Raw genomic sequence first — 12,804 nt, 5'->3', positions numbered from 1 at the left:
TAAAGGCAAGAAGCCGCCAGACGGAAACTGGCCGGCCGACAGGATTCGTGGATGTCAATCGTATTGTTGGCCGTGTTTAAACGTAATTCGTCGATTTTGGAAAGGTGAATGCGTAAATAGTATTTACTAACAAACGAAAACCAAAAACAATTATTTTAAATTTTAGCGTTTTTATCAAATAATCAAAGATGGACAAATGGGACATACCGCAATTCAAGTTCAGATCGATTCCAAACAGTACCGTACGCGACGAATGGCAGAAATATAAACGGAATTTCGGTTTCATAGCGGCTGCCAATGGGGAAAAGGACAAAACCCGATTGAAAAATATTTTTTTGGCTAGAGCCGGCCCGGACGTGCAGGAAGTTTTCTCTTCAATACCAGGAGCTGACGTTGATGAAGACAAAGAAAAGAAGATCGATCCGTATCAAACGGCGATCGAGAAACTTGATGAATATTTTTCGCCCAAACGGCACGAAGCTTTCGAAAGGAATTCCTATTGGAATTTGAAGCCAATGGAGGATGAGTCTATGGAGAAGTTTTTGTGGCGTTCGCTTGAGGTGGCTCGAAAATGCAATTTCGGAAGTACCCTTGAGGAGAGTCGTAATATCGCTGTCGTTGACAAGATAATTCTGTTTGCTCCTCCGGAATTAAAGGAGAAACTGCTGCAAAAGGAGTCCTTGACACTAGACGATGTAACTCGAGTGGTCAGTTCGTATGAAGCAGTGAAATATCAATCACAGCAGATGAAAACAGCGTCATCGAGTACAGAACGTTCAGCACCTAGCTATTGGATGGATAATGGCACTAATGTCTGCAAGATTCAAGGTTCGTCGAAAAACCCAACCGGTGAATGTTACCGCTGTGGGCGTAAGAACCACTACGGAAATGATCCGAAGTGTCCAGCTAAAGATCAAAGGTGTAACAAATGTAACAGAATCGGCCATTTCTATAAACGGTGCAGAACAATCACACTTCCTCAGAAGCGAAGCGCGAATAACCCTATCGAATGGCGGGGAAAGAAACCGAAATCCCAAGGTATCATGCGAGTTCAGGACAGCGAGGAGGAAAAACCGGTACCGCCAAATTTCATCTTTAGTATCGGAAATGGGGACGAATTTATCTGGGTCAAAGTAGGAGGCGTCATGATCCAAATGTTGATTGATTCTGGAAGTGCCAAGAACATTATAGATGACAGGACGTGGGCGTACATGAAAACTCATGGAGTGAAAGTTGAGGAATTTTGGAAAGAAGCCGATCAAACTTTCCGTGCGTATGGCCGCGATTCGGAACCGTTAGCAATAGGTTTGTGTTACAGATACTAGTATACACTTGAGGTTCGAAACTATTGTTTAATTATTGATTATAGGTGGAATGTTTGAAGCAGTTATTTCTGTTGAGGATGCCGGAAAGCGGATTGAAAGGAGCGATCGCTTTTATGTAGTACAGGGAGGTACACAACCCTTACTCGGGCGATTGACTGCTACCAAGCTAGGAGTATTGTCGATCGGTTTACCTAGTGTCCAATCTTCTTTGAACCAGGTTGTAGACGAAAAAAGGCCTTTTCCTAAAATCAAGGATGTCAAATTGAGAATTCCTATCGACAGAACTATAACTCCTGTTGTACAACATGTCAGACGCCCACCTATTGCTCTCCCGCATAAACGCGAACCATAAATTGACCTTACCTAAAATGGTTAAAAATTGTTTATAATCCCTGCTAAACTTTAACTGAAATGGTTATGGAACTTTACATGAACGTTTAATGATAAAGTTTCAACCTTATGTATTATGGTTTTTTGGAACTGGACCTTACAAATAATGGGTTGTTAAGAACCATTACCGTTCCAAATTCTTGTTTTCTCCATACATTTTCGGAAAGAGAACTATATTAGAACCTTTTAACTTATGGTTTGAAAACTTTAATGGTAATGGTTATGGTAGTCAGTAAGGTCCACGAATGGTTTTGTAACATCAATCAACTTTATGTGGAATATATCGCGAATTGGTTGCCTGTAATTTACTGATTACCAATTCACGATATATTCCACGTAAAGTTGAGCGATAATACAAAACCATTAATGGACCTTACTGACTACCATAACCATTACCATTAATGTTCTCAAATCATAAGTAAAAACGTTCTTATATAGTTCTCTTTCTTAAAATGTATGGAGAAAACAAGAATTTGGAATGGTAATGGTTCTTAACAACCCATTATTTGTAAGGTCCAGTTCCAAAAAACCATAATACATAAGGTTGAAACTTTATCATTAAACGTTCATGTAAAGTTCCATAACCATTTCAGTTAAAGTTTAGCAGGGATTATAAACAATTTTTAACCATTTTAGGTAAGGTCAATTTATGGTTCGCGTTTATGCGGGCTGCTTTCACGTATTGAAGACAAATTGTCGGCACTTCTGACTACAGATATAATTGAACCAGTCACTGGAGCCAGCGAGTGGGTATCACCGCTAGTGACGATAGTGAAGGATAACGGAGATCTTCGCCTATGCGTGGATATGCGACGCGCAAATCAAGCTATACGACGAGAACACCACATGATGCCAACTATCGAAGATTTTCTTCCTCGCCTCAAAGCTGCCAAGTTCTTCAGTCGGCTTGATATTAAGGAGTCCTACTATCAACTAGAGCTCGAGGAGGATTGCCGAGATATAACGACGTTCATCACTCACAAGGGACTATACCGTTTTAAGCGATTGATGTTCGGCGTCAGCTGCGCGCCGGAAATGTTCCAGAAGGCCTTAGAGCAGATTCTAGCAGATTGTGAGAATACAGTCAATTATATCGACGATATCATCATTTTCGGACAGACAGAAGAAGAACATGACAGGGCATTGCAACAGGTTCTATCAACTCTAAGAGAAAAAGAGGTGCTTTTGAACCATAGAAAGTGTGTTTTCAAGGCAACGGAGATTGAATTCCTGGGACATGTTATCTCAGAGGAAGGCATACGACCAACTGCAAGCAAAATAGAATCCCTGACCAGATTTCGAGCGCCGAAGACTGCTGAAGAAGTTCGCAGTTTCTTAGGACTGGTAACGTACGTCGGACGTTTCTTGCCGGACTTAGCCACAGTAACGGCTCCTTTACGAGAGTTGACGCAATCGGGAAAACATTTTGTTTGGCAAGAAAGTCATCAAAAGTCGTTCGAAAGATTGAAGGAAATAATCGGCGATATTCGAACCCTGCACTTCTTCGATAACTCACTGCGAACGAGAGTAATAACTGACGCGTCTCCAGTAGCCCTGGGCGCTGTGTTAGTACAGTTTGAAGGTAGTGATGATGAAAATCCTCGGGTTATATGCTACGCTAGTAAGAGCTTAACCGCAACGGAGAAACGTTACTGCCAGACTGAACGTGAAGCGCTGGCAATCGTTTGGGCTGTGGAGCGGTTGTCCGTTTATCTCATTGGTCGGAAATTCGAATTGGAAACCGACCATAAACCTCTGGAGGTAATCTTCTCGCCGTCTTCGAGGCCTTGTGCTAGAATAGAGCGGTGGGTCTTACGCTTACAATCCTTCACATTCGAAGTTAAATACAGGAAGGGTTCAAGCAATGTCGCAGATTCTTTCTCTCGGCTGGTGGAAGAAGATAACGCGGTGGAGTTTGAAAAGGATAATAAGTTTCTTATCCTTGCGGTAACGGAATCGGCCGCAGTGGACGTTGGAGAAATAGAGAACGCGGTGGAAAGGGATCAACAATTACGATTGGTAGTTGAAGCTATGCGATCTGGATCATGGACCAGGGTGGAAGTTAAGGCATTCGAACCATTCCAGAATGAGCTTGGACTTGTCGGAGATTTGTTAGTGCGTGGAAGTAAACTGGTGGTGCCGGAACATATAAAAGGGGAGAGGAAGAGGATGCTGGACCTTGCACACGAAGGTCACCCCGGTGAATCTTTAATGAAGCGTAGGCTGCGGGATAGAGTCTGGTGGCCCCGGATGGATGTTGATATCACGTCATACGTCAAGAATTGTGAAGGCTGTCGACTAGTCGGACTTCCTAGCAAACCGGTTCCTATGTCACGCAGAATGATGCCCACAAAACCATGGGTGGATGTGGCCATAGATTTTATGGGTCCACTTCCGTCGGGTGAATACCTGCTTGTCATCGTAGACTACTTCAGTCGATATAAAGAGGTAGAAATCATGGTTAAAATAACAGCTAAGGATACCGTTGGACGTCTCGATAGAATTTTCACTCGACTCGGATATCCACGTACCATGACACTTGACAATGCCAAGCAATTTGTTGGAAAGGAATTTGAACTGTACTGCAACACCCATGGGATTACGTTGAACCATTCTACACCATACTGGCCGCAGGAGAATGGTTTAGTTGAGCGGCAGAACCGATCCTTGCTGAAGCGCTTACAAATAAGCCACGCTCTCGGCCGTGACTGGAAGCAGGATTTGCAGGATTACCTTATTATGTACTATACTACACCGCACTCTTCAACGGGAAAGACGCCAACTGAGTTGTGTTTTGGCAGAACTATCAGATCAAAGATTCCATCCTTGCCATAAATAAACGTTCTTATTAAAAGCACTAATTATTAGTTGATTAATCATTAATAAAACGGGTTATCACAAAGGGAACCAAGAGTTTAATAATGTTTACCCAGTATCCAACAGAGTCTTTCTCCACGTCCATAATTCGTTGTAACCAATACATTCAGTGCACTTCCATTATATACGAAGGAATCGTGATATGATCCTGAATAGTTGGTGTCAATAAAACGCACGGTTAAGGTGTGGTTTCCATATATTGAAAAGCAAATGAACTTTCAGGGCTATTCTGCGCGGCGTGTGAGGTGAAGTGACAGTGAAGTGATGGTGAAGTGACAATTGTCACCTCGGGTGAGGTGACTCTCCATTTGATTTGCACGGAGAGTCACCTCACCCGAGGCGACAATTGTCACTTCACAAGTGAGAGCGTGTCACCTCACCTCACACGCCGCGCAGAATAGGCCTGTTTACCAAGCAAAAGTTTAATCACTCACTAAACTTACCAGCATAAATGTTTGTGCTTTGATGGGGCTATTATTAGAAATCCAGCTTACGCGTTAATCATTTACGTATGCTTTACGCTTACGCGTATTTCTTCTTCGGTTGGAAATTTAATGAAATGAGGACAAATTTCGCTTCCAATGTGTTCAAAATATCCTGACATTGTTGGAGATGCTGGGACATGATTTTGTGTTCACAATATTTAGCAGATATTAAAAAAAAACATCTTTTGAAATTCTGAAATGCTGCACAAATCAGGAATGTTATAATCATTCATTAGTGCGATATTTTGAACAAAGGCTTAACTTACGTTTCAGTCGATAGTTCCAATGGATTAGATGCATCTCTTATTACTCTTCGCTGCACGGGAAAAAATACGATCTCCGAAATGAGATAAATGACTCATGATTTCATGAACACAGCGTATTTTCATGTTATGAAAATACACCATGAATAACATTCATGATATCATGAGCAACTTTTGCGTAACGCAGCAAACATTCCCAAAATCATGAATCATCCGAGTTGAAATCATGAGCTAAATTCATGGGTTTAACCAAAAAAATGTAAAAAGAATAAAATAATGAAACAAACTGGATTCGAAACCAAGAACCTTGAGATCACTAAACCCACACTTTGACCACCCGAATAGAAATTGTAATGTAGGAAACACCAGCAGACATCTTCAATACATTAAATTTTAACGTGTATTGCTGTAACCTTAATGTATTCAGACTTCAGTGTGACGTCCAAGTACATAAAAATACATTAGCCTCAAACGTTACATCAGAATCAAACGTCTTGACGATGTAAAATTTGACATCAGAATACATCCAATGACAACAGAACCTAACGTTACATTAGAATCAAACATCATCACGATGTAATTTGTTGCACGCATAAAACATCAGAATACATCCAATGACAACAGAACCTAACGTTACATTAGAATCAAACTTCATCACGATGTAATTTGTTGCACGCATAAAACAACAGAATACATCCAATGACAACAGAACCTAACGTTACATTAGAATCAAAGTTCATCACGATGTAAATTGTTGTCCCTCGGTCTCTCGCCGCATGCAAAGTTTGTTTTGTCCTGAGTCAGCACTACACGGCGAATGAGAACGACCCAAATTTGAGGTTAGTTCACTCATAAATCGCAAAAAGTGCAGGAACTCAGTTTTGAATTAATTTCCCTCATGTTCCGAATATGAGAAAAGCAAAGATTGGATTCTCTGGATTCTCGTAAATTTTCCTTATTTTAGGGCAGATTTTTGAGGTTTTCCACAGGAAAACATGCGGCAAATTTACTCATCCTGCACTTTTTTCGATATTGAGTACACTGTACTCAAATTTGCGTTGATCTCATTGGCCGTGTACAGTTTTTTTCGCAGTGGGAAAAGTTTGATTTGTTTACGAATTAGCCCGGGAAAGTGCCGACAATGTGTCCGTCGCGAGGGGGGCGACACATCTAAATTTCAATTCTAGATGCTCAAAAAATCTCACACTAGCGAATCAATCTTCGAAAAATAATCTTTCATTTCTTGCATCTACTTGCATCGTGCTTCATCTTTTTGCAGGAAATCTTTAAAATCAACATAAATCTTCCTTCTATCTTCTCAGCGTGCGTGCAGCTAGCCACAGCCAAACACAATCTTTTCTGCATCGTAGATAGAGTCGCCCCCCTCGGTCCGTCGCGAGTTTTGGTGGCGATGCAATGTTTTTCTGGTAAGTAAATGTGAATTTATTAATTTAATGTAATGTAATTATGTTTTTTTTTAGGAAAGTACCAGCGAGAGTACCAGTCCCAAGCCGAATCCCGGTAGGGAATCCGAAGCTGGATCCCGGGCGGGGAGTTTGCAGCCAGATCTCTCGACATACTGCAGGTTAGTCAGTGTATTTCTCAAAAGCTACAAGCCCGATGACGGGTTCCGTAAACGGAGCCCGATGGGGATTCCGTAGACGGATCCCGATGGGGAAACCGAATACGGATCCCGACGGGGAAACCGAATACGGATCCCGATGGGAAAACCGAATACGGGTCCCAATGGGGAAACCGAATACGGATCCCGATGGGAAAACCGAATACGGGTCCCAATGGGGAAACCGAATACGGATCCCGATGGGAAAACCGAATACGGATCCCGATGGGAAAACCGAATACGGAACCCAATGGGAAAACCAAATACGGGTCCCAATCGGGAAACCGAATACGGATCCCGATGGGGATTCCGTAGACGGATCCCGACGGGGAAACCGAATACGGATCCCGATGGGGAAACCGAATACGGATCCCGATGGGAAAACCGAATACGGATCCCAATGGGAAAACCAAATACGGGTCCCAATCGGGAAACCGAATACGGATCCCGATGGGGATTCCGTAGACATCCCGACGGGGAAACCGAATACGGATCCCGATGGGGAAACCGAATACGGAACCCAATGGGGAAACCGAATACGGATCCTGATAGGAAAACCGAATACGGATTCCAATGGGAAAACCAAATACGGGTCCCAATCGGGAAACCGAATACGGATCCCGATGGGGATTCCGTAGACGGATCCCGACGGGGAAACCGAATACGGATCCCGATGGGAAAACCGAATACGGGTCCCAATGGGGAAACCGAATACGGATCCCGATGGGAAAACCGAATACGGGTCCCAATGGGGAAACCGAATACGGATCCCGATGGGAAAACCGAATACGGATCCCAATGGGAAAACCAAATACGGGTCCCAATCGGGAAACCGAATACGGATCCCGATGGGGATTCCGTAGACGGATCCCGACGGGGAAACCGAATACGGATCCCGATGGGGAAACCGAATACGGATCCCGATGGGAAAACCGAATACGGATCCCAATGGGAAAACCAAATACGGGTCCCAATCGGGAAACCGAATACGGATCCCGATGGGGATTCCGTAGACATCCCGACGGGGAAACCGAATACGGATCCCGATGGGGAAACCGAATACGGAACCCAATGGGGAAACCGAATACGGATCCTGATAGGAAAACCGAATACGGATTCCAATGGGAAAACCAAATACGGGTCCCAATCGGGAAACCGAATACGGATCCCGATGGGGATTCCGTAGACGGATCCCGACGGGGAAACCGAATACGGATCCCGATGGGAAAACCGAATACGGGTCCCAATGGGGAAACCGAATACGGATCCCGATGGGAAAACCGAATACGGGTCCCAATGGGGAAACCGAATACGGATCCCGATGGGAAAACCGAATACGGATCCCGATGGGAAAACCGAATACGGAACCCAATGGGAAAACCAAATACGGGTCCCAATGGGGAAACCGAATACGGATCCCGATGGGGAAACCGAATACGAATCCCGATGGGAAAACCGAATACGGGTCCCAATGGGGAAACCGAATACGGATCCCGATGGGGAAACCGAATACGGATCTTGATGGGGAAACCGAATACGTATCCTGATGGGGAAACCGAATACGTATCCCTATGGGAAAACCGAATACGTATCCATTAGTTTTCGTTTCGTGTGGAAAACCTGGAATTGGGTTGTATAATTTCGAAAAACAAACAAATTTTTATACATCATCTGAACGAGCTTCGTTTTCTGAGCACAAATATATTTTTATCGTTCCCATAGTCATTCATCTCGATTTGTAAACCAAGATTTAAATTGTCGATAAATTGCATTAGATGACGTTAATATCCTTTGAATGACAGTTCGCTCTATGGCGAGGGCCGCTAAAATGGTGATGTTTGCAAATGTAATAACACTGATTTATCATAGTTCATGTGAACCAAAATTTATGAAATTTTGGATTTAGGTTCCATTTTTAAACCATTTTTTCAACCTATTAATATTGGATTCAGAGAGCCGCAATAATGGCGGTAAGCTCCAACTCGGATTAACTTTTAATACCGTCCCTGTTTGGATGTTGAATAACTCTGATGTCGACATCAAAGCAGCCGGACATTCTTGATCGGGATTTAATCCGAGGATAATACCGATTGGAGCTTACAGCCATAAGTGATTTAATGAATAATTCGCCGATTGCGACTCTCTGAAAACTAAATGCACAGGTTTCATACGTCAAACTCATCCTTTGCAACGTCCTCTTGTAACTTAAAAATACAAAATGTCATAATAACGTAGGGTAGAGAACTACTTCGGCAAACATCGCCCGTTTTGGGCCTATCGAGCAGAAAACTTCAATAGAAATCCATTATTTCAGAGTTCGTCAATTCAATTATGCATTTGGTACGATACTTTAGTTAATAAGCTACGGAACGAAGTCAATGAGAACACGTGATATGAAGGTTTGCACCCATTATTCCCAAAAACAAAAGAAGCGCTCCGACCGAATCAATTTTTATCTTCATTCTTTATTCTTTATTTCCATTTCGTCAAGCCAGTGTAGACCAATGAGCTGGATTACCGAGGTGAAGCAATCACTCACACAACCACTGTACGATACACGCAAGTACACGCAAGTAGTGACGTCACTACTTGCGTTTACGTTGATTTTTTGGTTTACTAATACAACCCTATTTCACGATCTGCTCCACCTCTCTCTGTACCTCATTGAGTGTAGACTACATACAATGATTATTACAATGTTTAATCTTCATCCGATAGGCCGAAGTGAATTCATTGGCGTTTCAATGCGCTACACGGATACGAATTTTGTTCATTTAAATTAAAAATATACATGTTTATACTCTAAACATATGAATTATTCAAAGTAAATTGAAAGGATGTTGGAAACTAAAATATGTATGTTTGAATTAAATTCAAAAGCATGTTTATTTCAACAATATCGAAATACAAATTGTATTTGACAGCATCTTTCACTGATGTGTTTGTGTTTGACTGACAATGATCGGTTTCTGTACGTGGCGAATAAGAATGGAATCGGTGGGACCTGGCCAAGCGGGAATGTTTGACGGTGATAAAGGCGCAGAAGACCAAGCAGAAAACGAGATCAAGAGCTGGACGGAGCGACACTGGAGCTGGTGAATCTTCACAGAACAGGGGTTTTCCGGAAGATCACCCATCATTCGTGGTGAAGGACTGGTCTCTGGATGAAGGACTGATGTGATTGCATCCGGGTCATAAGACGACGATAATGCATGTATAAGCGCACGATTGGTGATTTAACCTAATCGAGCACTTTTATTTGTTTCATCCGAAAATAATTTATAACAATAAATAGAAAATCACGCTAAACATTAAGTACGATTAATATAAACATCAAAATCATGTTTAAAATAAAAATATTTATTTTTGATTATAAAGCTTTCACGTTTATTTTCAACACAAATATTTTCAAAATAAACGTAGCATGACTTTTATTTTAAACATTGATGTCACATGACTTTAAACAGAAAATACGTTTGAAATCAATCTAATTTATTTTTGTGGCTAGAACAAACTGAATTTATGTTTATATTTACCTCAAATATTTTTATTTCGATAATATTTTTTTCTGCGTGTAGGACGAGTTTAGAATCCGTAGGCCGAGTTTGGTGTCAAGAAGCAGTGTTAGACTTTTGACAATATCTCAACGATTGGTTTCTCTTTATCAAATCTTACGGTACATACGGAAAGGTAAATAAATTTGGAAGCCATCAGTAATAATAACATTCCGTTTGGTGCTAAACTGCGCTAGATAAAGAAGGACTAAGTGCGGGTTGTGCTTAATAGGCCGAAAATGGGGTAGTTAACCCTATAATGACTTCATAATTCCGAAAAAACATGTTTCCGGACGGAATAAGTTTCATCAAGCCTTATGATGGTACACAAGATGGGTCGCAAGTTTATATAAAATTTAAAGTGTGGTTCGCAATCAGGGAAAGACTGAGATTTAAGAATTCTAATGTAATTTTTTCATAAATAATGCCAATTTAGAATTCTGTACTATCTAATAACTATTTCTTCGAACTTTTAGGCAGTTTGGATAACAATTTAGCCAACGTATAAGATACTTACCACAGACAAACAGACATAACACATTGAATATTTCTCACTGTAAAACATCGTTGTTAAAATATTACGGCCCTCTGTTGAGTACACTGTGGTGGGTAGTACGCTGAACAGATGGCGGTAGTGTGGAAACGTCAAACGCAAGGGAATTGACTATGCGCGCCACAGGTGGCGGTACTACCAACTAAGATACTTTTAAATTGACCGATAAATGCTTGTTCGATGAACATCTTGCGAGTGTTATGTCTTTTTGTCTGTATACTTACTTTACTTTTGCTGATCCGACGTCCCTCGGAACCTAACCTGTATAACAAGTTACTACCCGATGGATATGTTGGTTTGTGTAGGCGTGTCTTGGATTCCGAGAAATCAACAAGAGAAGCCATTGTTTACAAAGGCTGTTACGCCCTAATTCCAGGTCTATCTAGATTCTTCTACTCCATTCACCATTTTCATATACCCTCTGCCAAAGATGGTCCTAAGCACGCGTCGTTCGAAAACTCCCAGTGCTCCTCGAGCATTGTCCATTGTCATATTTTTCATGCACAATAATTTTGTTTATTATATATTTGCAGTTCGTTTGCAGCAATTTTTGGAGCGATCCGTGAAGGGGAAGGCTTGCCACTTGTATATCCGAACAGTGGACCAAACAAGCCAGCAACCCCGTCCAAAGTGTCATGCATTATTGACAAATTGGCACAGTGGGTCGATTTAAAGGGAGATCTGGAGGCGCAGCGATCACATTGTCATGATTGTCTGGTAGTTCACTCAAAAATGCTATAACAATCGCCAAGCTCGCTGTAATGTCACCAAGTGCCTCGTCACCCACGAATAGGCGCCTATGTCAGTGGTCTAACAACTCTTAGCGCGCTAATGGCATAGTTCCCCTGCCGCATAGAGAGTTGCCACAATGATATTAGGTTAGCTAAGGTCAGTTAACTGACTGGTGGGAAACGGGAGCTTAAGCAATGGCTATTCTTTATGCATTTAAGAGATAGTCTACCAGAATGGATGACTTTTTTTTGTACAATTTTATGTTTTCTGATGGTTTCGGTTGTGCAAAACATGAGAATTAACTTTTTCAATACTTTCAATTGTACAAAGCATTAGAGCTAGAAACAAGATCTTGTAAACACTACACACCTTAACTGGTAGTTTGCTAAAAAAAGGCTGCAACAATCGTCAAGCTCGCTGTAATGTCACCAAGTGCCTCGTCACCTACAAATTGGCGCCTATGTCAGTGGTCTAACAACTCTTAGCGCGCTAATGGCATAGTTCCCCTGCCGCATAGAGAGTTGCCGCAATGATATTAGGTTAGCTAAGGTCAGTTAACTGACTGGTGGGAAACGGGAGCTTCAGCATTGACTGTTATGTACGCATTTTTATGATGTAATCTAACAACAAGCGTGTGTAGTGTTTACACGATCATGTTTCTAATTCTAATGTGTTGTAAATATAATTGAAAGCATTTGAAAAGTAAGATTCTAGTGTTTTGTATATCTAAAAACATTAGTAAACATCTACATTTGAAAACATTCAAACAACGTTTACTTTAAACGTTTTGTACATCTGAAAACATCAGAGAACAACAAACACGAAGAACAAATGAAAACATCCGAACAACGTTTAGTTCTAACGTTGTGTACATCCGAAAACATCCAAAAAAGTTTGGTTCCAGCATCGGGAGGCATCTACGTTAGAAAACATCAGAATACATTTATATATAAAAACATCCGAACAACGTTTAGTTCTAACGTTTTTTACATCCGAAAACAACC

General features: G+C 41.5%; 1 protein-coding gene across 1 annotated transcript; it reads left to right on the top strand.

The window, feature by feature from the left end:
* Window positions 1–39: 39 nt before the first annotated feature.
* Window positions 40–1,325, top strand: LOC135713029 (uncharacterized). The gene is made up of 2 exons (XM_065236106.1): window positions 40–104; window positions 167–1,325. The coding sequence occupies exon 2, from the start codon at window positions 189–191 to the stop codon at window positions 1,323–1,325; it is 1,137 nt and encodes a 378-aa protein (XP_065092178.1). The 5' UTR covers window positions 40–104; window positions 167–188.
* The last annotated feature ends 11,479 nt before the right edge of the window (window positions 1,326–12,804 follow it).

The sequence above is a fragment of the Ochlerotatus camptorhynchus genome, unplaced genomic scaffold (assembly GCF_037179485.1).
Source record: "Ochlerotatus camptorhynchus isolate MF236.1 unplaced genomic scaffold, CSIRO-AGI_Acam_v1.1 ptg000530l, whole genome shotgun sequence".
NCBI classification, from domain to species: Eukaryota; Metazoa; Arthropoda; class Insecta; order Diptera; family Culicidae; genus Ochlerotatus; species Ochlerotatus camptorhynchus.
Note: the sequence above shows the minus strand (reverse complement) of the source record. Positions and strands in the feature narration are given on the sequence as shown.

Bases quoted from the DNA above. Each gene is read 5' to 3' on its own strand.
- LOC135713029 (XM_065236106.1), top strand. From the start codon at position 189: ATGGACAAATGGGACATACCGCAATTCAAGTTCAGATCGATTCCAAAC.